This window comes from Phoca vitulina, unplaced genomic scaffold (genome assembly GCF_004348235.1).
Source record: "Phoca vitulina isolate PV1807 unplaced genomic scaffold, GSC_HSeal_1.0 scaffold2, whole genome shotgun sequence".
Classification (NCBI taxonomy): Eukaryota; Metazoa; Chordata; class Mammalia; order Carnivora; family Phocidae; genus Phoca; species Phoca vitulina.
Window position 1 is genome coordinate 92,177,065 of NW_022589705.1, and position 25,157 is coordinate 92,202,221.

At 53.4% G+C, this 25,157-nt stretch overlaps 1 protein-coding gene across 2 annotated transcripts in view; it reads right to left on the minus strand.

The window, feature by feature from the left end:
* Nucleotides 1-3,649: 3,649 nt before the first annotated feature.
* Nucleotides 3,650-25,157, minus strand: part of MFN2 (mitofusin 2) — a 28,510-nt gene continuing 7,002 nt past the window's right edge. The window contains exons 4-19 of one of the 2 annotated variants that reach the window (XM_032393429.1): nt 22,106-22,241; nt 18,298-18,460; nt 17,504-17,628; nt 16,699-16,807; nt 16,487-16,594; nt 14,802-14,955; nt 14,515-14,582; nt 14,270-14,391; nt 12,200-12,326; nt 11,695-11,799; nt 11,341-11,443; nt 10,683-10,903; nt 9,901-10,056; nt 8,300-8,496; nt 7,320-7,454; nt 3,650-5,997 (exon numbers count right to left, since the gene is read on the minus strand). In XM_032393429.1, coding sequence (XP_032249320.1) covers nt 5,928-5,997; nt 7,320-7,454; nt 8,300-8,496; nt 9,901-10,056; nt 10,683-10,903; nt 11,341-11,443; nt 11,695-11,799; nt 12,200-12,326; nt 14,270-14,391; nt 14,515-14,582; nt 14,802-14,955; nt 16,487-16,594; nt 16,699-16,807; nt 17,504-17,628; nt 18,298-18,460; nt 22,106-22,241 — 2,099 coding nt within the window. In that variant the 3' untranslated portion in view covers nt 3,650-5,927. The remainder of the gene's footprint in view (nt 5,998-7,319; nt 7,455-8,299; nt 8,497-9,900; nt 10,057-10,682; nt 10,904-11,340; nt 11,444-11,694; nt 11,800-12,199; nt 12,327-14,269; nt 14,392-14,514; nt 14,583-14,801; nt 14,956-16,486; nt 16,595-16,698; nt 16,808-17,503; nt 17,629-18,297; nt 18,461-22,105; nt 22,242-25,157) is intronic. The other variant, XM_032393438.1, reaches the window with a different exon arrangement.

Genomic DNA, 25,157 nt, shown 5'->3' on the forward strand with positions numbered 1-25,157 from the left:
GGGGTCAAGACTCTGGTCCCCGTGAGGAGCCAGGGCTGAGGCTACTCGGTGGGACAGGGGAGTGTCGGGAACCCCCTCAGTGTCTGTCTCTTTGTGTCTCCACACCCACTGGTAACAGCAAGTGGCAGTCGTGGCAATCATGGCCCAAGCAGGACCAGACAGCCAAGGGCTCAGGTCCCCTGGGAAGAAGTCTGCATCACCCCACAAGGAACCAGAGCAGTTGCGGCATAGACGAGGACAAGGGCAATCTAGAATGGGGCTGGACGAGGGACCGGCTGTACCAGCAGGGCCCGTAGCTTGGGCCACTAGTCCCCCGAGGCAGAGACTGTGCGGGCTACCGCCTCGTAGGGCTCTGTTGGGTCAGACTTAGACCTCCCTTCCCAGGCAAGACGGGAGGGAAGGCAAGTGTAGCTCTGAGTGATTTGAGGCGTAGACTTTTCTACATAAACCCTCTGTCCCCCTTCAGACCCTCCTGGCCTCCCTTGCCTGTTGCTTCAGCCCCGCCTGGGCTGGGTGACTTGTGGCGACCACAACCGACCCACACCACAGCCCCAGCCCATGCCTGTGCCCCTCACCTCCATCACCCACCATGGACCCCAGTTTGGTGCCCCAGCATTCATATATGCAACCCAAAAATACAGAGTCAGTGCCCCAAGAGGCAAATCTTCAACCAGTGGGAAGAAAGAAATAGTGGGTAAATTCTTCCCCCCTCTGTCCCCACCAAGAAAAGGTACGAGATTTGCCCACAGGGCTTCTCAAGGTCACCGCCTGTTACTCTGCAGGCACATCTAACGGCAGCCAGCTCTATAACGCATCCTTCTGCTAGCTGTCCTTCCTTCCCACTTCTCTCTTCCTCCCTCCCTCCCTGCCTCTCTCTGGGGTTGTTCTGCAGAAATAAGTGAGGGTGCATGAGCCCTCTGCTTGAGGCTCTGCTTTCTGGGGAACCCTGGCCAAGGCACCATCCATGTGCCGACTCCCAAATGTGTACCTCCAGGCCAGACTCCACGGAGCTCCAAGTTCTTGTATCCAACTACAGAAGAGGGGCCTTACATTTAACATGTCCAAAAGGGACTCCTGATTTCCCCCAAACCTGCTCCACTGAAGCTCTCCCCCTCCCACCATGTGCCCAGGACCCTGAGTCATCCATGACTCATCCAATCTGTCAGCACAGCACATCATTTCTTTTTTTTTTTTTTAAGATTTATCTATTTATGAGAGAGAGAGAAACCCAAGCAGACTCCGCCCAACGTGGGGCTTGATCCCACAACCCTGAGACCCATGACCTGAGCCGAAACCAAGAATCAGATATTCAACCGAGTCACCCAGGCACCCCCCATTTCGATCTTTAAAAGGACTTCAGAACCTGAGCGCTTTCCACCACCTCCATCACAGCTGCCCGGCCCCAGGCACCATCCTCTCCTCCTTGGAACACTGGTTATCTTCTGCCAGGTCCCCCTGCTTCCATCCTTACTCTGTTGTCTACACAACAGCCTGAGACCCCATTAAGATGGAAGTCAGCTTATGGGACTCCTCTGCTCAAAGCTCTCCAATTGCATCTGCCTCACTCAGAGTAAAGCCAAAGTCCTTACCTGTGAGATCCCAATCTGCCTCCAGTTCCTTTTCATACCTTATCTCCTACTCCTCTCCCCCTCCCTCACTCCAGTCACACTAGTCTTATTTTGTTTCTTGAAGATATTGGGCATGCTCCTACCTCAGGGCCTTTGCACCTGCTGGTCCCTGCATCTAGAACGCACTGCCCCAGATATCCCCAGGGTTTCATTCCCATTTGTCTTCCTTCAAATGTTGTCTTCTCAGAAGGCCTACCCCAACCACACTGTTGTTACACCCTCCCCGAACTTTCCCTGCCTCATTTTCCCCCATAGTCCTTATCTGCTCATATGTCTTTTACTCAACTGGTTTTGCCTGTAGTCTGCCTCCCTCCACTAGCATACCAGCTCTAAAAGGACAGAGATTTTTATCCACCTTACTCACTGCTGTATCTCTAATGCTTAGCACCATGCTCATTAGCACATAGTAGGCACTCAAATACTTCGATGAATTCATGAACTTCCTCATTTGCACAGAGCCAAATAGATCACTGAATTTCCGAGAAAATTTGGGTTCATGCATATCAATGTCTGACACGTGCTAAGCTCTCGTTAAAAATTGGCTGTTCTAATCTCAAGCCTGAGAGTCTGGCTCAGAGCCAGAAATCCCTGTCCTGTTGGACAAGAGTGAATTTAGCTGACGTCTGTGAAGAGGGCCCAGCCTTGGAAGAGGGGTACATTCTGGCCACATACTTTGTGATTAAATAGGGACACTGTTACTGGAAAACCAAAAATCCCACCTCTTGGATTCCCCAGAACTCTCAGTGGGTGGACGAGGTAGGCTGAGCAACCACCGGCATCTGGTCTTGACTGGGGATAGAGGACTAGGCGGTGTTGAGTATGCGACAGGGCGTAGAACATCTTTTTCCAAATACGGGTCATCATCTAGTAGCTGGTGAACGACTTAGTGGGTTGCAAATAGCAGCGGAAGAGAGAATACCTGTGTCATCACAGGAAAAGGGCACTGACCAACTTTAAATTTTTGGTTGCACCTACACATGTACACATGTATGCTGGTTCATCATGTTATTTCTAATTGTGGGTAAAAAAGAGGGAGGGAGGGAGGGAGGGAGGGAGGGAGGGAGGGAGGGAGGAAGGAAGGAAGGAAGGAAGGAAGGAAGGAAGGAAGGAAGGAAGGAAATAAGTTTGAAAGCCACTGGGCTTTGGGAAATTAAGACAGGCTCCAATCCAGGACCCATCAGCCCTACAGTGCTGAGATTGGAACATTTGAAAGCCCCTAGTCCCATGACTACTCTTAGGAAGTTTCCAGTAGCAATTGTGTTCTGGCCCCCAACCCTGGAGGGCTGATAAGATGTAGACTGTGTTATCAGGACAGGATTCATTAATTCAGCAAGTATCAATACTGAGTTCTGATTCTGTGCCAGGCACCGGACTAGATGCTTGGCACGTTATCAATAAACAAAACAAACAAAAATCTCAGGCCTTACAGAGCTAGTGTTCTAGCACGTGGACACACCAAACCGTATTACGTGCTAGAGGACAGCTACTCGGAAAACATGGCTATTCCACAGGCTGCAGGGTAACGGTCCTCGGAAGTACCAGGGAACAGGGAAGGAAAGAGGGATTTTAAATAGGGTAGTCTGGGAAGATCCAGACGAGGTAACATCTCAGCAGGCTTGGAGGTAAAAGAATTAGCTGTGACGTCTGGGGGAACAGGCAGAGGGTCAGCCAGGGCCAAGACTTAAGGAGGTTATGTACTTAGCAGTTTCAAACAGCAAGGAACCAGTGTGGCCAAAGCAGGGGGCACCAGGGAGTGGGGGGGGTGGTCGGAGGAAGTTCAGACTCGCAAAGCGCCACTGGAGTCCAGGATGACACCCCAAGTTTGTGGCCTGGGCATCGGGAAGGATGAGGCTGCCACCGACCGCGGTGCTCAGAGTGGGGGCACCAGAGCCTGGGGCACACGTGTGGGGGGGCCAGGGAGGCGGACAAGTCACTGCCGAGGGCCCTTCAAAAAACAGAAAGCTCACAGCCAAGTTCTCAGAAGGCAAACTAGGGTGGGTCAGTCTGAGTCATTACTTTTTAAGTGAAAAATGAATGGCTTGGAGTTACAGCGAAATCTGTAAAGACATCACTCTAAATTTCCTGGTTCTTAAAGATCAGTTACGCCTTTTGTTCTCAGAGTATCAGAGTCCTTCCAAGAGCAAGAGGAACCCATAGGCAGATTACAGTTGGAACTTCCCCTCAACAAAGTTAAGGTCATTTCAAAATACAACCTGCAGACGTGGTTTGCAACAGAACAGTAAACTGAGGTCCCACAAAGTGTTTCCAACTAGGTTTTATTTTAGTGCCAATATTATCAGCAATGATACAGGAGTAATTCAGGCAAATAGATCACCTTAAGTACATCAGAGAAAAAACTCACTGTGTCAAGCACGTCTCACACTCCAGCAAACGAACATAAAACCAGAGAACAAAGTTAGCAGCATTAAATTAAAGTGCTTTTTGCCACACTTCTGTCAAGAGTCTTTCCCTCACTGGGATAAATTTAATTTTACTTACTGTGTAAGAAACTCAAAATTCCATTCATTGCCCAGGGGCTACATTCAAAAACATTCATGTGTAGTTATTAAATAATTTCTTTTTCCCCAAAAAGCACAAAATTCACTGGAATCATGTGACAATGATTTCTCCCGACACGCTGGAAGTGACCACCATCTAGGCCTGGCAAAAAGCTCAGAACATCCCCCTGCCGTGGGGCGATCTGGGCGAGGTCCACCACTTGGTTCCACACGGCAGGTGCACTAAGGGTCTGAAAGGTAAGTGGGCACCTGGAAAAGGTGCCACCTGCATGGCCAACTACCGGTGAGCAGAGGCCACCAACTCATTTCCCGGAAGCCAGAAGGCGGGGGGGATTCAAGAGGACAAGCCCCACCTCTCTGCCTGAGCCCCACCTCTTTCTGGGAGACAGGACCTGCTGGTTTCTAGGAAGGTCTCAGACCTGAACTGTGAAAGCTGCTTGCCCCAGTTAACACCCTGGAGACAGGAACCTGCCCCCACTTCAACCAGTAACAATCCCAAACTCAACAGGAAACATTTCTCAAAGTCAACACGAGGCCAGGTGAGGGTAAGAGGCTCTGGGGATCAGGGAGGATGGGAGGACCGGAGGATGGCTGCTGGGTCTCCCACACCGTCTCTCAGCCAGCTGCAGCCTCCCTGGCATAGGAGACTCAGTCCAGAGGACCGGTGGCCAAGGGCAGCCTGGGCCAAGGCAGGGGCGGGAGGGTTTCTTAAGGAACCTAATAGGGACACAATCAAGCCTTAAGGAACCTAACAGGGACGCAATCAAGCTAACAGCGTGGGCTCTCAGACCCTGTGAGCCCCTCACAGAGCAAGGTCAAACAGAAGGCCCTGTTCTCCATGGACTCCACATTCTCCAGCCATCCTGGATGGGCTCCACCCCTCTTCCTCCGCCATCTTTCCTTCGGCTACATCCTTGAACGCTCTGGACCAAACCATCTCTGACCAACAATAAGACCAGACAACACGGGCTAAAGACTGAAACCAGAACGAGGGACCCAAAGAAGAGGAGGGAGGTCAAGGCCCTCCCTCATCATGGAACCAGCTACCTGCTCTCTCCACACGGCCCCTCCCCTCAGCCACTCTGACTCCAGTCACTTCTGCAACATCTTTCCCAACCCCAGGGCGACGAGGCCTGCCTCAGCCTACAACCCACGGCAAGCCCCACCCCTCCAAGACGTGTCTGAAATGCTCTGCCGAAGGAGCGAAGCACAAACGCTGAAGGGCCAAACTGACACACACACAGGCAACAGCCCTTCTGGGACCGACTCGGCCTTTCTGGAACTTGTTCTAATGCAACCTGGGAAGAAAACTCAACCCGCCCTAAGGCGGCCTTTCTCTGCAGGGGTGCTGGAGTGCGCGGCAGGCGGGTGTGCTCGGGTCAGTGTTAGTGTTGGCCGGAGAAGGGGGTCTGCCTGATACCCTTAAAGGCTCCAACCAGGCATTCGGCGGTGCGGGCAGATCCCAAGACTTTGTCAAGCACTCAAATGAGTCTCAATCAAGTGCACCCGACAAAGCAAAGACTCGACTCCTCGGTACCATGCCGTCCACAGTCATCATTTAAAAAGTCTCCTTTAGGGGTACGAGCCAGATCTTCCTGCAACAGCAGGCAAAGGGGGAAAAAAAAAACTAGCGATTAGGGGCTCAAAATGGTATGAGACGGGGGTGCTTTCGCTCTCACGGTGGCGGCCACGGGCAGGAGCTGTGCGTGGCCCTGGTGGGAGGCCCACACGGCTGGCGGCACCGCCCTTCCCCACGCGGGCTCCGGCTCACGGCGGCCCACTATCTGCTGGGCTGCAGGTACTGGTGAGTGAACATGTTGAGCTCGCTGTCCAACCAACCGGCTTTATTCCTGCAGAGAAATGGTCCTTCTGTAGCACTCAGAGCTGGTCACGGGCAAGAGCGTGACAGGCCAAGCGCTGCTCTAAGGACGCTTAACATGTAGCTTCGTTTACTCCTCCGATCACCCCCACTCCACAGATAAGGAAAAGAGGCCCAGAGAGGTCACGTAACTTCCTACAGTCACACTGTCACGGTGGAGCCAAAAGTCGGGCTTTTCTGACTCTCAAGCCCTATGCTGGCTTCCCCTGACCACAGGCAAGTCCCCAAACTGTCCGGAACTCGGTTTTCCTGTCGGTGAGGGGTTGGGTTGCCGGATACACAGCCCTTACGGGCTCCCCCGTCCCCATTGGTGACGAGCAGCAGACACACACTCCACCACACATGCCCCGCATGAGATGTCCCATGTGTCCCTAGAGGAGGCCTGAGCCAGGCTGGTGGGCGGGGAGGGCGCATCTGCACTGTCAGGGAGGGAAAGTCCACTTGTCACCAAGGGGGCTGGCGCTGACGTCAGCGGTGGGGGCAGGAAGCACAGGGTCCCCGTGTGCAGATGTTATCTCAGGCTGAGCGGGCCAGGGACCTTTGCACAGCGCTTTTAGGTTCAGCTCTGTGGCTCTGTCATGAAATCCTGCTCCGTCTTACAGATGAAAACGAGACCTAAGGAAGCTCCATGACCTGTCCAAACATGAGTGCCTGGGCCAGAACCCAGGTCTCCGGCTCCTTAGAATCATCCTCTCCAGCGAAGCACGGACAGAAGCTCTGACTTTCAACAGGGACCCCACATGGATCTGGGTGCCAACGCGGGCCCTGCCAGCCACCTGGTGCCTACCCCGCTCTCCTTCGGGTAAAAATGCTGACCTGCCCCCTTCCCTGGGCTCAGAGAAAAATGGAGTAAAGCGTGTGGCAGGTCTAGCCCAGAGTCCCCAGCACACAGCAGACAATGAAAGATAATCAATGTGCAGAGTATCACAGACTGCTAGGACTACGCACACCTGGATTCTTCTACTCCTGGCCTGATCATCTCCTATGGGACCCCAGACAAGTTACTTAACTTCCTTTTACAAAAAGGAAATGGGTCACACAAGCCCGGAGGGATGCCGAGGGCTCAAGTGCCAGCCACGGGCCGCTAAGGAGCAGCAGACGCCTTGGTTCCTCCACCACCAGCAGGGCCCCGACTGCAAGCGTCTGGACGCCGGGGACCTACGTCTCGAACCTCCAGCAGCACGCCATCTAACCTCTCACACACAAGGGAGGCTCATGTCCACGCCCAAGACACAGACGCGCCCGCGCCGCACACCGGAGCCCACCACCTCTGAGCACCCAGGCCGACCTCACCTGAGCAGCTTTGCTTTGCTCTGAAGTGAATCGAGAACTTCAATTTTCTTGTTCATGGTGGCAATTTCCTGCTCCAGGTTCTCCCGGGTGACATCGACTTGCTGGCACAGATGAGCAAAGGTCCCAGACAGCTCCCTGGGGGAGAGAGAGGCAGGGGGGACAGGACCACACAGCTGTTCTGCAGAACACCGTCGCTGGCTAAATCCTACCGAGCGCAGCGCAGCCATGTGTCAGCCGCTGGTAGGTCCGGCCAGCGCACCAGCCCAGCGTGGCACAATCCTGCCCGCCCCCCGCCGAGGCCGTGGACGTCACAGCCACCACCCACTCCGCATCACCACAGGAGAGAGCCGGGAGCACCCTGGCTTGGGCACAACAGGTCAGGATTCAGATCCCGGCCCTGCCGCTAATCACCCAGTGGCAGGGGAAAAGGGACGACTCCTCCAGGCTGTTTACCCATTTGAATAAAGGACATGCCAATACAAACAACGTCTACTTCAAAGGGATCGCAGAGAAAACGAAAAATGAGGTGCGAAGCGCCTAGCAAGGGGCCCGCCACGCAGCGACGTAAGGCAGGCAGGCCAGTACTCCCGTCCACCAGCCAGGCCAAGCAATCCAGCCCCAGCTGCCCAAAGCTATGCCAGAGGACAGGCTTGTGGCTTAGCATCTCAAAGCTCTGCCTATAAACCAAGCCCTCAAGGCAACCTTTAATAAATGCTATAAGTAATGTCCCTCGTCTTCATCTTCCCATATCCACCCTCCTTAGGGGAACAGAGGCCTACGTGGTCCCAGCCCAGGACCTCAAGTGTCCCTGGAAAGACCCCTCTCCCCGTCCCTGGTCTCAAAGCCGGCACAGCACAGCTGAAGGCCAGTGGCAGATGATGCTCGGGACCCAGCGGTTTCCAGGCCAGGTCCAAAAGGGAAGCTAGAGGGAAGTCCTAAGCCACAGGCGCTGGCCCCTCAGCACAGACGAGGACACTCACTGCTGCACTTGGTGGCTGCAGTTGGAGCCCGTGTAACTGATGACGAGCTGCAGCTTCTCGCTGGCATACTCTACAAACTGGCGCTTGAAGGCTCTCTCCTTGGCCTTGGTGGTCCACGTCAGACGCTCGTAGACATACAGGAGGCCATAGAGCCCAAAGGAGAGGGCGATGAGCCGCCAGCCCACTGCCTTCCACACCTGCAGAGACACAGTGATGAGCCGACACAGACTCTCTGCCATCCCACTGCCCACCCTCTCGGCTGTCACCGCCAGACTTGCCCAAGGGCCCCAGTTCAGAAACAAGGGTAACTGAGTGTTGGCCACACGACATAACTCATGCAAAGGAGGTGAGGAGAAAGAGAAGGTGGTGTTAAGATGAGAAGCATAGACCCAGACACTCAGAATTCCTAAAACTGAACGTGGGCATGCTCTACGGTGACATTCCATTCCAATGGCCCTGACAGGTAGAATTCTGCATTTCGTTCCTTGGTCGGTGGCTCCTGTTCGTCTGGTCTGTAATACTTTGGTTCAAGGCAGTGTGGTTATGGTCAAAGAGCACTGGACATGGAGCTAGAAATCAAGGCTTCAGTGCTGCCTGCCTGCCTGAAACTTGGGCAAGTTTTTTTACACCCATTCTTCCCAAAAGAGGCAAAATGGCCTCCACCCAACTCACAGGGTTGTTTGGGTAAAATGGGGTATTTAAGAGGGTCTCATGACCATCAAGTATCAGCATCTGAGCTACTGACCCTCTGTCAGGTCACTGTCTATGAATAAAGCAGCACAGCACGCACCACCGACAGAGAGGGAAGGCAAGGGGCCTCAGATTTGTTCCCCCCGCAGCCCTCCAAGCCAAGTACAACTCCTGGCAGTTCTGTTACCATCACATCCGCAACCCCGTGTAGCTCAAAAGACCATGACCGAGGAGGCGAGGCTGCACTGTCAGGAGAACTCGACGTGCTACCTATTCTGGCTGCACTGTATCTCGGGTCAGGACGTGGGGGGCACCCCAGTTATCAAGAAGGCAGCCTGTGATCTCAGGCCCTGGGGTGGAAAGGGGAAGGGCAAGAAAACCAGGAGATAGACAGACAAGGGTTCAAGGCCCAGCCTGGGCTCTTTGTCTTAAACCCCTGCAGGTTTTGCTCTCAGCTTCCTCACCTACAAAGGAGAAGCACCTGGCCACACCCACCTATCTAGAACCCAGCTTTGTCCATTTCTTAGGCCTCTTCCCTGCCCATCGTGTAGTATGGGCCCCACTGGGGCCAAACATGGCCTTGAGATCAGAGTTCCAATCCTAATTCTATGTCTTTGGCAAGCCAACAAGACGTTCCTCCTCTGTAAGACAGGACTGGTGCTGTCTAAACCTCACGGTAGTGGAGCGAGACTTAAAGAAGTCAACGAATACACGATGAAGCTTAGGCTCAGGCTGTGCACAGCTCCCCACGCGACCACAGTGAACAGTCGCTGGTGGCCGTGAAACCACCGGCGTGCCTACCATGACACACTACTGGGCCAATGCAGGGACCCCCACCAGGACTGTGCCCCTTGGCCCCCACCCGCCCGCCCACCTGCCCCCAGCCTTCCTGGGCAGGGCTTGTCACTGACCACGCCTCCAACAACGAGAATGCCCATGGAGGTCCTGGACGTCAGGGAGGCCAGGCCGGTGACCATGGAAACCATGAGCTCTTCCTGGGTGAGGGAGCCCTGCGGCAGTGGGGGCATGCTGGGGTTGGCTGGCGTCAGAGGGATGGGGCGCTGCACCTGAAGAGAGACAACGAGAGGGCTAAGAAGAGTGTGGCAAGTCTCTCATTCAACAGAACCCTCAGTGAGCCTCCGGGCCCGGAGGCTGGGAACAGGATCACAGCGTGGCTCTGCAATTTCCAAAAGGCAAAAAAAAACAAAAAAAACCAAAAAAACCAAATGAGCTTTGCATGCAGCCAGGAAGAATTTAGGCTTCATAACAGATCTGCCAGCCCCAAGGGGAGCACTAGAGGACCCCACAAAATGTGAGCACTGGCCGTCCCACCAAGTGTGGGATGTACACCAGGAACAGTACACACAGTAATTCAAGTGGAAAGGACGGGAGTGGTTTGAAATCTGAACTGTGAAATGGTGCCATGTAGGCACCCTTAAATCTTCTTAATAGACACTTATTTTAATATAAGAGAAAAAACTCAGCTCACGTTTTAAACTTGACAATTACCAGTGCGTAGAGTAATATTCGACTGATTTGTGGCAAAAACCTGGAACCGTGACGTGCCGTCTGGCTGGCAGCAGACGTGCCACGGCGGTTACCGCAGGAAAGCCCCGTCAGCCCGGCCCGGGTGTCTGCAGGCAGGGTGCAGAAGGGCCTCCGGCGAGGCCCAAGGGTCAGGGATGCTGCTTGCCTGCTCATTGTAGCCCATCAAGGCCCGGCGGCTATTCTTGGGGCCCAGGAACCTATTCACCAGCATGGTCCAGCCGAGGGAAAAATGGAACTCGATGTCCTCCTGAAAGTCAGCACACAGCTTGTCACAGTTCAGGTCATAGCTGAGGGAGAAGCACTGCCGAGGGACCAGCATGTCTATCTGACTCCGCATAGACACAGGAAGGAGGGGTTTCAAACCATCTGTCAGGAGCAGAAATGAGAAGGCCCATCAGCTCGGCCCTGTGCCGCACATGGAGGCCGTGCCGGCCACCGCCGGGGCTCATGCTGACGGTTCGGCAGGAGTGGGCCCGTGGGGCCTGTGGGGCTGCACGTCCCTCTCCCAGAGAGGCAGGCCAGCACTCCCCATGGGTCTGTGGACCGAGGCGCCACACCTGCTGATGTTTATGCCAAGTGTGAATCTCAGGACAGACCAAACCCTCAGCCTAGGACAGTCCCGTGGGGTCACCCAGGACGGCTCCCGGAGTCTGTGTGTGGAGTGAACGCACAACACACCCCAAGAACCTGAGGGTCTTGACCTAACTCATCATCAAAGGTGACAGACAAGGAAAGGCCGTTGTTTCTGTGGACAGGCCTCCCAAACGGACCTCTGGCAGCGCAAAGCCCCCCGCAGCACTGACCTATCATGTCCTGCTGCATGGTCTGCAGGGAGCTGGTGATGGCCGTGGAACAGCGGTCGGACATATTCCGACCCAGTCCTTCCTCTATATGGCGGTGCAGTTCCTGCAAGCGGAAGGGAGAGCTTAAGAGAAGCAGCACCACGGTCGGGAGCTCCTTCTGGGGACCAACCTGAGGCTGGTCAGCCCGCACCCGCAGGTGACCGCGGAGCACTGAGTGAAGTCTGGGTCCTGCCCCCCTGGCTGAGGGGCCTAGACACAGACCAGCAGGGGCTGAACCACTGTCCTGCATGGGCCATTCCACCCCGTAGCCAAAAGGGATGGGGGTGAGCGCAGAACCTGCCACTGACAACTCACGTTCTTGTAGACCTTGAGGACCACCGGGGAAGGGTGGAAATCCATCTGGTACTCGTCCACCAGCACCGAGAGGCGTCTAATCTCTTCCGCCATTGCGGTGGACACCTGCAGGACGGGGCGCACCATTAGGTACGGAGGGCAAGCCTGCTTCCGTCCTGCAGCATCAGGAGAGGCTAAGCAACTCTCACAGATTGCACCAGCTCCCCCGTGAGCCGGCAGTCTCCTCAGCTCACTTCCGGCGGGAAAGCTTCTGAGGGAGAAGGGATGTGACAGATGGGCGGGCAAATGCTCACCCGAGATGTGGAGGGGAGGCCCGGAGGATGGGGACTGGCTCAGGGAGCCCCAGGTGGTGGGGGGGTACTGTGGGCTCGAGTCAGGGCCACAACTCCCTCCGGGAGGCTGAGAAACCGCCAGGATGAGGACGTGTGCTCTTTCACCTTCCCGGCACCCCGGATGCAACTTGGGAGTCCCTATCTCCCCGGGGTGCTTCCTCCCCGCTCCTTACCTGCCTCTCCACCTCCTCTGTGATCTGCTTAATCCGCAGCTTGTAGTCCTGCGCCAGGAGCTCCAGCTGCTTGTCAATAAACCTCAGCCGCTCTTGCCGCTCTTCCCGCATTTCCAGGCAGTAAACCCTGAGAGAGCGCGCACTGGTTTCAAGAGCGGGTCCCCGCCCAACCCAGCAGAGGAGTGAGGGGACACCGGAAAGCCTGCGTGTGCCCCGGTGGTGGCCCCAGAGGTATCACGCACATGCCCAGAGACACGCTCTCCCCTCTCCCAGCTGCCAGCCACGTACTCTTGGGTCTTCCACCTCAGAAGGGGTGGTGGCGGGGCAGGGAGGGTGCTTTCAGGGGGCTTAGAAAAAGTTCTGCCCATTCACAGAGGAAAATAAAAAACTCAGTCTCACTAGTCATCGGGGCAATGAAATTAAAAAGAGGTTCTACTCTATGCAGGCAGAAGCCTGACAAAAATCAGCAAGTCTGAAGTGTTGGCAAAGCTCGGGGAGCGTCGAGTCCCAGCAACGCACTGCTGGTGGGACTGGGAGCACATTCAGCTGTTTGAGAGAGCAACAAAGGAAAACAGGGTAAAACTGAAAATGCACACACACCAAGATGGAACAGTTGTACCTCCAGGAGTTAATCCCAGACTCTTACAAATGTACACAAGGGGACCGTAAACTGGTGTCCACTGCAGCAGGGTTTGCAATAGGAAAATAATGCAATCTAAAGGTCAACCCCCAGGAGGGGTGCCTGGCTGACTCAGTCAGTGGAGCATCCAACGCTTGAGCTAGGGGTTGTGCGTTCGAGCCCCATGCTGGGTACAGAGATCACTTAAATAAACAAACACTTAAAAAAATCCATGGGAAAATGATGTATATTCCCAAGGGAATACCCAACGGCAGTTCATAGTCCCAAACTCCAACTCTACGTTATCCACAGGGTAGGGGGTAACACCAGTGCTGAGCAGAAACAAACACGAGGTGCACTAACACGGACAGTCCCGATATGACGTCCCCGTATTTAAAGCAACATTACATATTCTTCAGGATCTATGTGAAAGTACTTTTTAAAGGATGACAGCTACACACCAAATTCATGGTTATGGTTGCCTCTGGGGAATGGGCAGGATGACAGCGGGGCAGGGGCTGAAGAATCAAAGAGCATGTAATGGTTTTATTTCAACTTTTAAGATAACGTAAAGCAAATGCTGAAGGAATCAAGATGTTTTTATATTATTCTCTATATTTTCCTTATAAATGTCTACAAAAAAAGGTTATTTTTAAAAAATATGGGACGCCTGGGTGGCTCAGTTGTTAAGCATCTGCCTTCGGCTGAGGTCACAATCCCAGGATCCTGGGACAGAGCCCCACGTCAGGCTCCCTGCTCAGCAGGAAGCCTGCTTCTCCCTCTCCCACTCCCCCTGCTTGTGTTCCTGCTCTCGTTCGCTCTCTGTCAAATAAATAAATAAATAAAATATTTTTTAAAAATTAAAATAAAAATTAAAAAATAAAATAAATTTAAAAATGTGTCCTGGAGTGCCTGGGTGGCTCAGTCGATTGAGCATCTGACTCCAGGTTTCAGCTCAGGTGATGGTCTCCGGGTCCTGAGACTGAGCCCTGAGTCAGGCCCAGCACTCAGCCAGAAGTCTGCTTGAGGTTCTTTCTTTCTCTCCCTCTGCTCCCCCGCCCCTAAAATAAATCAATCTAAAAAAAAAAAAAAGGAAGAAAAAGAAGAAGAAAAGGATCCTGGGGGCGCCTGGCTGGCTCAGTCGGTGGAGCATGCCACTCCTATTCTCGGGGCTATGAGTTCAAGTCCCACGTTGGGTGTAGAGCTTACTTAAAATAAAATCTTTAAAAACACAAAAACGTGTCCTGCTTCAAGCTCTGAAAAATGCTGCAGTGCTCGGTGTGCTGCTAGGCCCAGGCCTCCAACACGGGCTTGTGGGAGACCACCGTGCAGACCACAGAGGACAATCAGACACCCGACGGCCGTCCCCCCCAGGCTACTCCACGTGGACCTAACTGGGCCTGGGGGCAGCCCCGACACTCGGCTCTGCCAGCACAGCCGCGGGCTCTCACCGCTGCTCCTGTGCCGCAATGTGCAGGGAGTCCATGATGAAACGAACCGCTTCGGCAATCTGCTTGGCCCGGACTGTGTGCTGCTCAAATTTGGTCTTTACCGCAGACTGGGAGATGCACTCCTGGAACCGATAAAGAGGTGCTGAGGGAGCCACGGGCCAGGCTCTGGCATTCACTGCTAGGGACATGGCTGGTGGGTGCTGGGGAGCCACAAAATAACCAGATACCGGAATCAAAGGGCTCACCTCAAATCGCCTCTCAAAATTCTGAAACTCAAACATCCGCACTTGAAAGCCTTCTGCAAGAGCGCCCCCTAGGAGAATTGCACCATGTGAGTTGGGAAATAACTGCACAGCAGAGGAAAATGGTGAAATCCCCCAAAGCCAATCCCACCGGGCACTGGGCTTAACACTCTCACTCATGGCTCTTCTTACCACCTCATTCTCAGAACGATCTTCTACCGGCTGACTTAGCACAAACCAACTGTCACACACATCAGGGAAAAGGAAGAAGGAAGTTTGTTCCAAGTCACCTCCTTCAGGCATGCCCTGGGCCTTCTGGATCCTGGCGTTGAGCACCTCCTTCGCAGACACAAAGAAGATGCGGTCTCCAGCCTGGCCTCGATCCACCACGCCCAGCTCATCCACCAGGAAGCTGGTACAACGTTCCATGTGCTGCCGCCGCACCTGAAGCCCAAGCATATGGGTGTGACCAGGTGGGGCCGGTGGGCCCCTCCTGATGGAGCCCACAGCCCCCAACTGCCTCTCTTCTAAAGAACAAGTAATATAACATAGTCACATGGTTCAGTATCCCAAAGGTGCAAACACACACACACACACACACACACACACACACACACACACACACAAGAACTCATCTCCCACCATCACTGTTCTCTAGCCACCAAGCTCCCCAAAACCAACAAGATGGGGGTTTCTTGAGGTATAGGCTGCCACAGCTCTTTTATGCACATACAAGCAGAAATGCTTAAAGATGTAGGATGCCTGGGTGGCTCAGTTGGCTAAGCATCCAACTCTGGATTTCGGCTCAGGTCATGATCTCAGGGTCCTGGGATCAAGCCCCATGTCGGGCTCCGCATTCAGCATGGAGTCCGCTTGGGATTCTCCCTCTCCCTCTGCCCCTCCCCCCACTCATGCTCTAAAATAAAATAAATTTTTTTACTTAAAATTAAAAAAAATAAATGCTTAAACAGGCCCCAAACTGCCTCTTATTAGAACCAGCACAGTGTCTCACTTTGGTGCCCCAGAAGGAAAGGAAGGCAGGACCCAAGAAATAAATCTAAACCTGGTCTCTATCCTGCCAAGCCGAGTCCTCCCAGGGCCTTGTTTATAAAATGAGAGACCCGGGGCGCCCGGGTGGCTCAGTCGGTTAGGCGTCTGCCTTCGGCTCAGGTCATGATCCCGGGGTCCTGGGATTAAGCCCCGCGTTGGGCTCCCTGCTCAGCGGGGAGTCTGCTCCTCCCTCTCCCCTGCAACTCCCTCTGCTGCTCCCCCTGCTCGTGCTATCTGTCAAATAAATAAAATCTTTAAAAATAAATAAATAAATAAATATAATAAAATGAGTGACCGGAAAATCCCTTCTAGCTCTGAAATCCTAGGAATCCTAGGGTTCTACTGCCAGGTGCTTTCCTCAATGTTAGCAGATTTCTTCCTTTCAACAACTCTGTTACATCCACGTCACAGGCGAGGAGCTTCCCAGTCACACTGCCCAGCGTCAGCCTGCCCGCTGCGCGCTTCGCCATCCCATGTTACCCATCTACTACTCCTTTCTCTTTCCTTTCCTTTCATGCAGAACAAGCAAAGAATTATGAATTGTCAGTGAGGATCAATTCTTCTCCGCTCCTCCTTTAAGCTTCTTTCCTGGATGGCTTCCAAAAGCTGAGCCTGTTCTAGAATGATTAATTCTTTATGAACTGAAGCGAGCACTAGCCTCAAACAAGGACGCGGCTGATGCGGTGGGGACGCTGTTCCGATCTGGACAGCAGCCTTCTGAAGAGTAGAGGCAGCGGGGCGGGGGGGCGGGGGGGGTGGACGGGGGAAGTGAAGAGAGTGCTCTCAGAGCCCTCGGAGGAACACTTGGGAAACCTCCGGTGATGAATTCTGTCACAGGCCTGATGTGGCCTGGGAGCCCACGAAGAGCCCCTGGGTAGACACACAGGGTGGCACTCCCCAAACTGACGAATAAAGAGCCACCAACCTCTTCCATGTACTCAGGCTCCGAAGCAGACGCGTCCCAGCGGTTGTTCAGGATGAAGATGTTCGGGCGGGACAGGCGCTCACTGACCTTGTGGAAGAACTGCTTCTCCTGATGGGGCAAAGACCTCAGTATAGGAGGGGCGGTGTCGGCCAAGCCCCCCTTCCCACCCAGCTGGGTCCCAGGGGTACAGGAAGCGGTGGGATAGGGGCTACCGTCTGCATGAGCGTAGACTCCGAGTTGGCCACCAGCACAAACACGTCGGCGTCCAGGCAGAACTTGTCGATCCAGCTGTCCAGCTCCGTGGTGACATCGATGCCAGGGCTAGAGGTGACAGAGGCAAACTGTCATCAGGCACCCAGACCGGGGGCTCTGCTCTTCCTGCTTTACACAGACCCGGGGCAGCCAGGCAAGGGAGGAAGAAGTTACAGATCTGAGAGAAAGTGGGCCTGGCCTTTATCAGAGGGATGTTGACTTTTCACTTCATACGCTTCTTGATTGTCTGAAAATGTGTGTCTGTTCCATCCCTGTGTCACTTTCATAAAAACAATGATTTGTAATTTCACTTCGGGGATAACAATTAAGGTAAAATTTTACGTGCATGTGAGTCCCATAAGCACTAAAGTACCGTACATACTTCCCAAGATAGTTATAACCTGTCCCCAAAGTGTTCCTTCGAGAACATTAAATACCACACGGACCCCACCACCACCAGCTTCCACCCCTAACACATGCACCAACATTGGGTCGAGGCTGAGACCCTCCTTCACTTTTGGGCGTCCCCCCCATCCCTCTTTACAGACCATCACTGGGACCTCTCCAGGGCACTGACGCCAACGGATACAGTAACCAGCCCCTGGGAAATCCAGGAGACAGGAGGATTTGGCTGAGCCAGTTTGAAAGGCGGTCTACTTAAGGAGAGCAACGACAGGCCCCGGGGGAAACTGGCCTGGATGACACCGAACCAGAAACCTGGAGACTGCCCAGTTTGGACCTCTGAAGGAGGCCCTTTCCTCTCACCTGTCCATCAGCACGAGGTCATCCTTCAGAAGCGGACACTTAGAGTTGGGCCACATCACACTCACCAGGCTGCCAGCATGCAGCTGCTCGTCCTGGTGAAGGGCATGGGCCAGCTGGTTCACAGTCTGACGGGGGAGGAGGGAAAGAAAGAGAGGTCAGGGCTGAGGAAGAGTCACCCGGCAGGAGGCTGCGGCGGCCCAATGCTGCGGCCTGCCCTGCGACCCCGTCTTCTTTCTTTTCACACGAAAAGCCAAGAGCACGGAGTTGCAGTAAGAAACCACTGTTCTTCACTCCCCTTTTAAGCTTCTTTCTGGGATGTTGTCCTAAAGCTGTGGTTATTCTGCACCGATGAGTTCTTTATGACCCAAAGCAGCATCCAGCCCCAAAGAGGACGCAAACGGTTCTCAGAAAAATAAACACGGACTAGCCGCTAGCTGTTGATTCAGAATCCCAGAGCCAGTGCGGGAATCGCTCTCAAGCAGCCGCTCAGGAAATGAGGCACAGGCTCGTTTCATGGCAGAGAGAGGCCAGCTGGCCTGCTTGGCATTCCACAAGGACCTGGAGCCTCCTGACTCTCGACCCTCCCCGAAGTTCTGGCATCTCCTTGACGGCTCAGCTCCAACAGGGCTTCCCATCCACCCCCGCGGGGGCACTGCCCTCTCCCTTGAGGTGCTGTCAGTCCGCTCGCAAGGGACGTCCCGGTTGGTCTAAGCTCTAAGGCCGCCAGCACGCCCAGGGCCGAAAGCCGAGCCCGCAGGCTCCAGCTGGAGTGGTCCCTGCCACAGCCCCCTCACCTTGACGCTGCGCTTCTCCTCCGAGCCCTCTGTGAGGAGGAAGGCCTCATGACCGTCTGTGCCCTCGACCCGCAGGAAGCAGTTGGTGGTGTGGCCGATCCCGGAGGGCAGAACCTTGTCCCAGAGCATGGCATTGATCACGGTGCTCTTGCCGTTGCTCGTCCTGTGAGGGGATACCGGCCATCAGGGAAGCTCCCCATACCTGCATTTCAGGCTCCCACTGTGAGGCTGCCGGCCCGGAAGCCCCAAGTCTCCTTCTCTGTGGGGGCGCAGGTACCCAGACAGGCAGAGCAGGCGCTCGGTGTTTATGAGAACAGATGGACAAATGCCTCTGGCCTGTGCCCGTGATGTGCTCCCAGTTCATCACGGCAAGCCTACCCACGAGCAGACACTTAACCGGCCCTTGAGTACGCCCACCGCTGACCAGCATCACCACGGAGACCACCTGTCTACCTCCGAGGGATAACGCCCTCTGCTTCTAGTGGAAACCAGGGGCTCCCCACCAGGGCGGTCTTCCTTAGTCTAAGTGACCTCAGCTGAATGACCCCCATGTCCCTGGCTTTCCACAAAAAGGCCCATTTGCAGCTCTTCTCCCATCGTGCTCCTCCTCCTCACATGCGAAGCCCACCCTTCAGTCCCCCTGGTAACTGTCACCACCAGGGAGATGACTAGAGCATTCTTGCCCAGCACACCCCTTTCCTACATTCCGGTAAGGTGAGGGTCACATCTCTGAGATGAGGATGAAGAAATGCCAGCCCCTAGGAGTGGAGGGCCACACCTGAGGTTGGGGCCACCTTATCTTCATAACTAGCATGGTGACCTGTAATAAGTGCATGTGACTGATTTACTAACCCTCCCTGTGTATCTATAAACCTTACATTCTTTTCTAGAAAGAGAATAGAAAGCCCTGACACGTCACAGAACAGGAATTCGACCTCTGGCCAACCCTTGAACACTGAAAGCTGTAAACAGGCACAACCATATCTACTCAGAATCAGGAAATGTTAGAGGCCCCTACACCTTCTCACTGATGAACGACCCTCAGCCCTTCAAAATCCTCTTGGCTAGGGGCACCTGGGTGGCTCAGTTAGGCGTGGACTCTAGGTTTGGGCTCAGGACATGAGATCAAGCCCCGGGTCAGGCTCTGCACTGGACGTGGAGCCTGCTTAAGATATTCTCTCTCTCTGCCCCTCCCTCTGCCCTCTCTCCCTCACGGGTCATTAGGGGCAGGACTCAAGGCAGAGCACCTAGTCCTCAGATGACCACTGGGTGTATAGCACCCAACCTGTCCAGGTGCCTTTTCCCTATATCAGATTTTAACCTTTTTAAAGGTACTGTGATAAAATAAAAAACGTATTTGACTTGTTTTTTTATCTCCAGTTCCTAGAACTGAGCTCCTAAAATCCTTGGAATTTCCTAAGTGATGGGAGTGTCTTTTGTCATTCACAGGAGCCCCTTTTGAGCACATCTGTCTATGCTGATGAGGGGATCCAGGGTGGGGTCCCTAGATAGTCTCAAAATGGGCTGGTCACCAGAAAGACCAAATGATGAGAGGACTGGAACTTTCAGCCCCACCCACCTACTTCAGGGAAAAGAGGCTGTGGATTCAACTCCATAAAAAATCTTGAACAAGGAGGTTTGATGAGCGTCAGGGTTGATGAAGGCATCCACACACCTGGAGGGTGGTACTTCTGGACCTCACCCTGTGTACCTCTTCATCGGGTTGTTCTTCTGTATCTTTTATATGAAACCAGTAAACGTTAAGTCAATGTGTCCCCCACTTTGTGAGCCGCTCTAGGAAATTAATCAAACTTGAGGCGGAGTCATGGGAAAGTCCGTTATACCTCCAGTGGGGCAAAAACCCAGGTTTCCCAACATCATCTGAAATGAGGCCAGTCTTGTGGGACCGGGCCCTTAACCTACAGGATGTGATGCTCCCTCCAGGCAGACAGTGTCAGAGCTCAGTTCCACCTGAAGGATACCCAGGGTCTGCTGAGAACTGCAGAACTGCTCAAGGGTGCGGGGAAACACTCCAGACCTCTAGTATCTACTAGACCTCCAAGTGTAACAAGGAGATCTGATGCTAAAACTATAGGACTCTTGGAAGAAAACAGAGGAAAAGCCTCATGACACTGGATTTGGCAAATTCTTGGACATGACACCAAAAGTATAGGCACAGAAGTATAAATAAACGGGACTACATCAAAATGAAACATTTCTATCAAAGGACACAGTCAACAGAGTAAAAAGGCAACCCAAGGAATGGGAGAAAATATTTACAAATGACACACCTGGTAAGAGGTTAATATCTGGAATATATACAGAACTCCTACAACTCAACAAAAAAACCCACAAACAACCCAATCTAAAATGGGCAAAGGACTTGAACAGACATTTCTCCAAAGAAGATATACAAATGGCCAACAAGCACAAGAAAAGATGCTCAACATCACTTAAATAGAGGGAAATGCAAACCAAGCCCCAACGAGATCCCACCTTACACCCATCGGGACGCCTATTATCAAAGAAAGAGAAAACAAGTGTTAAGAGGATATGGAGAAGGGGCGCCTGGGTGGCTCAGTCGTTAAGCGTCTGCCTTCGGCTCAGGTCATGATCCCAGGGTCCTGGGATCGAGCCCCACATCGGGCTCCCTGCTCAGCCGGGAGCCTGTTTCTCCCTCTCCCACCCTCCCACTCTCCCTGCTTGTGTTCCCTCTCTCGCTGTGTCTCTGTCAAAAAATAAATAAAAGCTTTAAAAAAAAAAAAAAAAAGAGGATATGGAGAAACTACAACCGTTGTGCACTCCCGGGAGAGATGTAAAATGGTTCAGTCGCTAGAGACAACATGGTGGCTCCTCAAAAAGTTACAAATAGGGGCGCCTGGGTGGCTCAGTCGTTAAGCGTCTGCCTTCGGCTCAGGTCATGATCTCAGGGTCCTGGGATCGAGCCCCGCATCGGGCTCCCTGCTCCACGGGAAGCCTGCTTCTCCCTCTCCCCCTCCCCCTGCTTGTGTTCCCTCTCTCGCTGTGTCTCTCTCTGTCAAATAAATAAATAAAATCTTTAAAAAAAAAAAAAGTTACAAATAGAATTACCATATGATCTAGGAAATCTACTTCTGTGCATATACCTAGAAGAACCGGAAGTAAGGTCTCGAACAGATATTTGCACACCCATGTTCATGTAGCATGATTCGCAACAGCCAAAAAGTAAAAGCAACCCAAGTGTTCATTACGGATGAATGGATAACCAAGACACAGTCTATATGCACAATGGAATATCATTCAGCCTTAAAAAGGAAGGACATCCTGAGGCATGCCACAACAGAGATGAACCTTGAAGACATGATGCTAAGTGGAAGAAGTCAGTCATAAAAGGACAAATACCGTATGATTCCACTTACTTGAGGTCCCTAGAAGAGTCAAACTCACAGAGACAGAAAGCAGAATGGTGACTGCCAGAGGCCAAGGAGTTGGGGGATTGGGGAGGAGAACAAGGAGTTAGTGTTTAATGGGGACAGAGTTCAGTTTTGCAAAACAAAGAAGTTCTAGAGATGGATGCTGGCGATGGTCGCACAACAATGTGAACGTACTAAACGCTACAGGACTGTACACTTAACAGTGATTATGACCATGAACTTTCCCCTGTTATGTGTATTTTACCACAGTTAAGAATTGAACAAGGAGGAGAAGAGAGCCATGTGCTCTGAAGCATGCCGGGTGCTTCCCACCTAGGGTGCTCAGATGGGGAGACCACACGAGTGCCCCCCTCCCTCCTGGCCAGAAAGAAGGTGTGAGGGCTTCACAGACTCACCGGCCAAAAAAAGCCACTTTCATGTGCCGCCGGGCCAGCACCTCGCTGATGCCCCTCACTTTGGACAGGTAGCCTTTGACGTCCAGAACCTGTTCTTCTGTTGTAACCGGGTCCAGTTCTGCGTTCCTGTGAGTGTCTGGAGGTGGAGATTGAAAGCGAGTCACCGCATGGTCAAGGCAGGTCCACAGTCACAAGTCTGCGGGGGACAGAGTCCACCGCCGTGGTTTTGTGTCAGCCTGCCGGAGGCTGGATCCCACCGTGGCGCTGCAGCCTAGCAGTTCAGAGCAAGGCTTGGAAGCAAGGCTGCCTGGGTTCCAGTGCAAGGGAAGTGCTGCTTCTCCCTTCTTCCCAGCTTTGTGACCTCAGGCAAATGAACCTTCCAGAGTGTCAGTCCCCTGACTCTTAAAACAAAGAGAACAGCAGTGCCTACCTCCTACGACTGTTGCAAGGATTAAATGAACAAAATACAAGGGCGCCTGGGTGGCTCCATCAGTTAAGCGTCTGCCTTCGGCTTGGGTCGTGATCCCACGGTCCTGGGACTGAGCCCAGCATCGGGCTCCTTGCTCAGCAGGGAGCTTGCTCAGGCCTCTCTCCCTCTGCCACTTCCCTGCTCATTCTTGCACTCTCTTTCTAATAAAAAAGAACAAACTACAGAAACCAAACACTCGAATGTCACTGCCATCACCTCTATGTGTTTCACTTAACAAACACAGTTTTCACTACCTACCAGGCACTGTTCTGATCGCCTTCCATACACGGTCTCACTCAGTCCTTGTCATTTCCCTGCCACACACTTAGTAAATGGCAGAACCAGGACTGGGACCCCACGGACCTTCACAAGGCCCTTCCTGATCCGCCCCGCTACTGCTCTGGCCGAACCTCTTGCCAGCCCCACCTCACAAGGCACCTCACCACGTCCCCACCCTTGCCTCGCTGCCTCCCCATTTCTCTGGGCTTTGCTCCGTGCACCCCACCCCTCCGTGCACGGATACACTGCCTTGGGGGACTCTGGCTCCCTCCCACTTAGCCTTGAGCCTAGCATGGACTGCACAGCCCCCAGAAGCCTTCCCCAACTCCCCCCAACTGGAGTTGGGTCACTTGTTTGTGCTCACAAAGCACCCTTACTTCTCCAACCTTAGCACTCACCTCACCATGGTGTAACTGCCTAGCTCACCCGCATCATCTCCCATGTGAGAGCCAAACTGTCTGGTCCCAGACTCGGCAGGCACACAGTGTTTGCTAAGCCAGCAGGTACTGGGATCACCTCACTGCTTTTTTCCCAGTGGCCTTGACAGGCAGACGGACAACAAATGATGGGAGCAATGGAGCAAGATCCTGCCCCATCCCATCTAGTACTTGCGCCAGGAAGGCCAGCCCGAGCACACGGGTGACTGGCCCCTCGACACAGGCTGGCTACAACGGACTGAATGTTTATGCCCTCGCCGTGTGATGGTCATGACGCATTTGCAGCCCTCATGACTGGGATAAGCGTCGGTATCAGAGACCCAGACAGCTAACTAACTCCTTCTGCCATGCGGCTACCAGGGATGTTCCAGAGAAAAGACAGTAGTCCAGGAAGCTCGCCCTCGCTGGACACTGAATCCACTGGTGCCCTGATTTTGGACTTTCCAGCCTCCAGAACTGCGACAAATCAGTTTCTGTTCTTTATAAGCTACCTAGTGTGTGATATTTCTGTCATGGCAGCCCAGGCAGACTGGGATACTTGTGAACCACTGGGCTGACAACATGATGCCATGAAGGGAAGTGACCAAACCAACACGGCCTCCCAGGTCCACTGGTCACCCCAGCCTCAGACCCATCGTCATTCCTCCCTCATAAGGGCACATGGGTGTTGCCCCTGGAACGTACCTGGAAGTTGGGCTCTCAGGCGTGTGGCCACATTTAAGAGAAAACAGCCAGGGACGCCTGGGTGGCTCAGTCGGTTAAGCGTCTGCCTTCAGCTCAGGTCATGATCCCGGGGTCCTGGGATCGAGCCCCGCATTGGGATCCCTGCTCAGCAGGGAGCCTGCTTCTCCCTCTCCCTCTGCCCCTTCCCCCCCTCTTATGTTCTATCTCAAATAGATAAATAAAATATTTTATAAAAGTAAATAAATAAATAAAAGATAAAAGAAACAGCCAGTGGACTGACGAGTCTTTAGAGTCCAGTCCCAAGGCGGTCAGCACACCCTCCCCTATGGCCAGGGCGGCCCCAAACACGTCTCAGGAGCACTCCAGCTCTTTCCCCTCCAGCCCACCGACAGGAGAGGCCTCAAACACCCATTCCTAATGCCAGCACATAAACACCGTCACTAAGCACGTGTCCATCCACAGCACCACCACGGGTAGCCTGGGCTCTGGGAGGAGTGGCCGGTCAGCCCCCTCTCTGCATGCACAGTACCAGGCGCACCTGAGCTACTGCCCAATAAATGGGTAATGAACTGGAATAATTTCAACTGCCAAGCTTGTAACTTTAGAATTCAGATTTTTAAATTAACAAACACGCAGGGAATCCTTCTCCTGCATCCAGCACCACGCCAGGCGTAGGCAGGGTGAGTCCGTTCTCAGCCTCTGTTTGCTCAGCCTGCCCTGATGAAACACCACACACTGGGCAGCTCACACAAACAGAAATGTACTGCTCCCAGTTCTGTGGCTGCAAGTCTCAGACCAGGGTGCTAGCCTAGTGGGTGACGCTCGGCTCCCAGGTCACAGACTTTTCACTGTATCCTCATGTGGCAAAAGGGGGCTAGGGCGTTCTGTGGGGTCTCTTTTATAAGGGCACCAATCTCATTCATGAGCGCTCCCCCCTCACGACCTAATCACCTCCCAAAGGCCCCACCTCCCAACCCCATCACACTGGGTCTTAGGATTCCAACATGTGATTTTGGGGGGACACACACATTCAGACCACAGTACTAGAAATAGTCCCTTTTTATAAAGGGAGCCTTAAGAAGCAGCCTGTCAGTAAACCAACCAACCAGAAGCCAAGCCTCTCTAGTGGAAAGCAGAAAGTGAAGTATGTCCCTGGGGCATTTCCACTGAACATTGAAGAGTT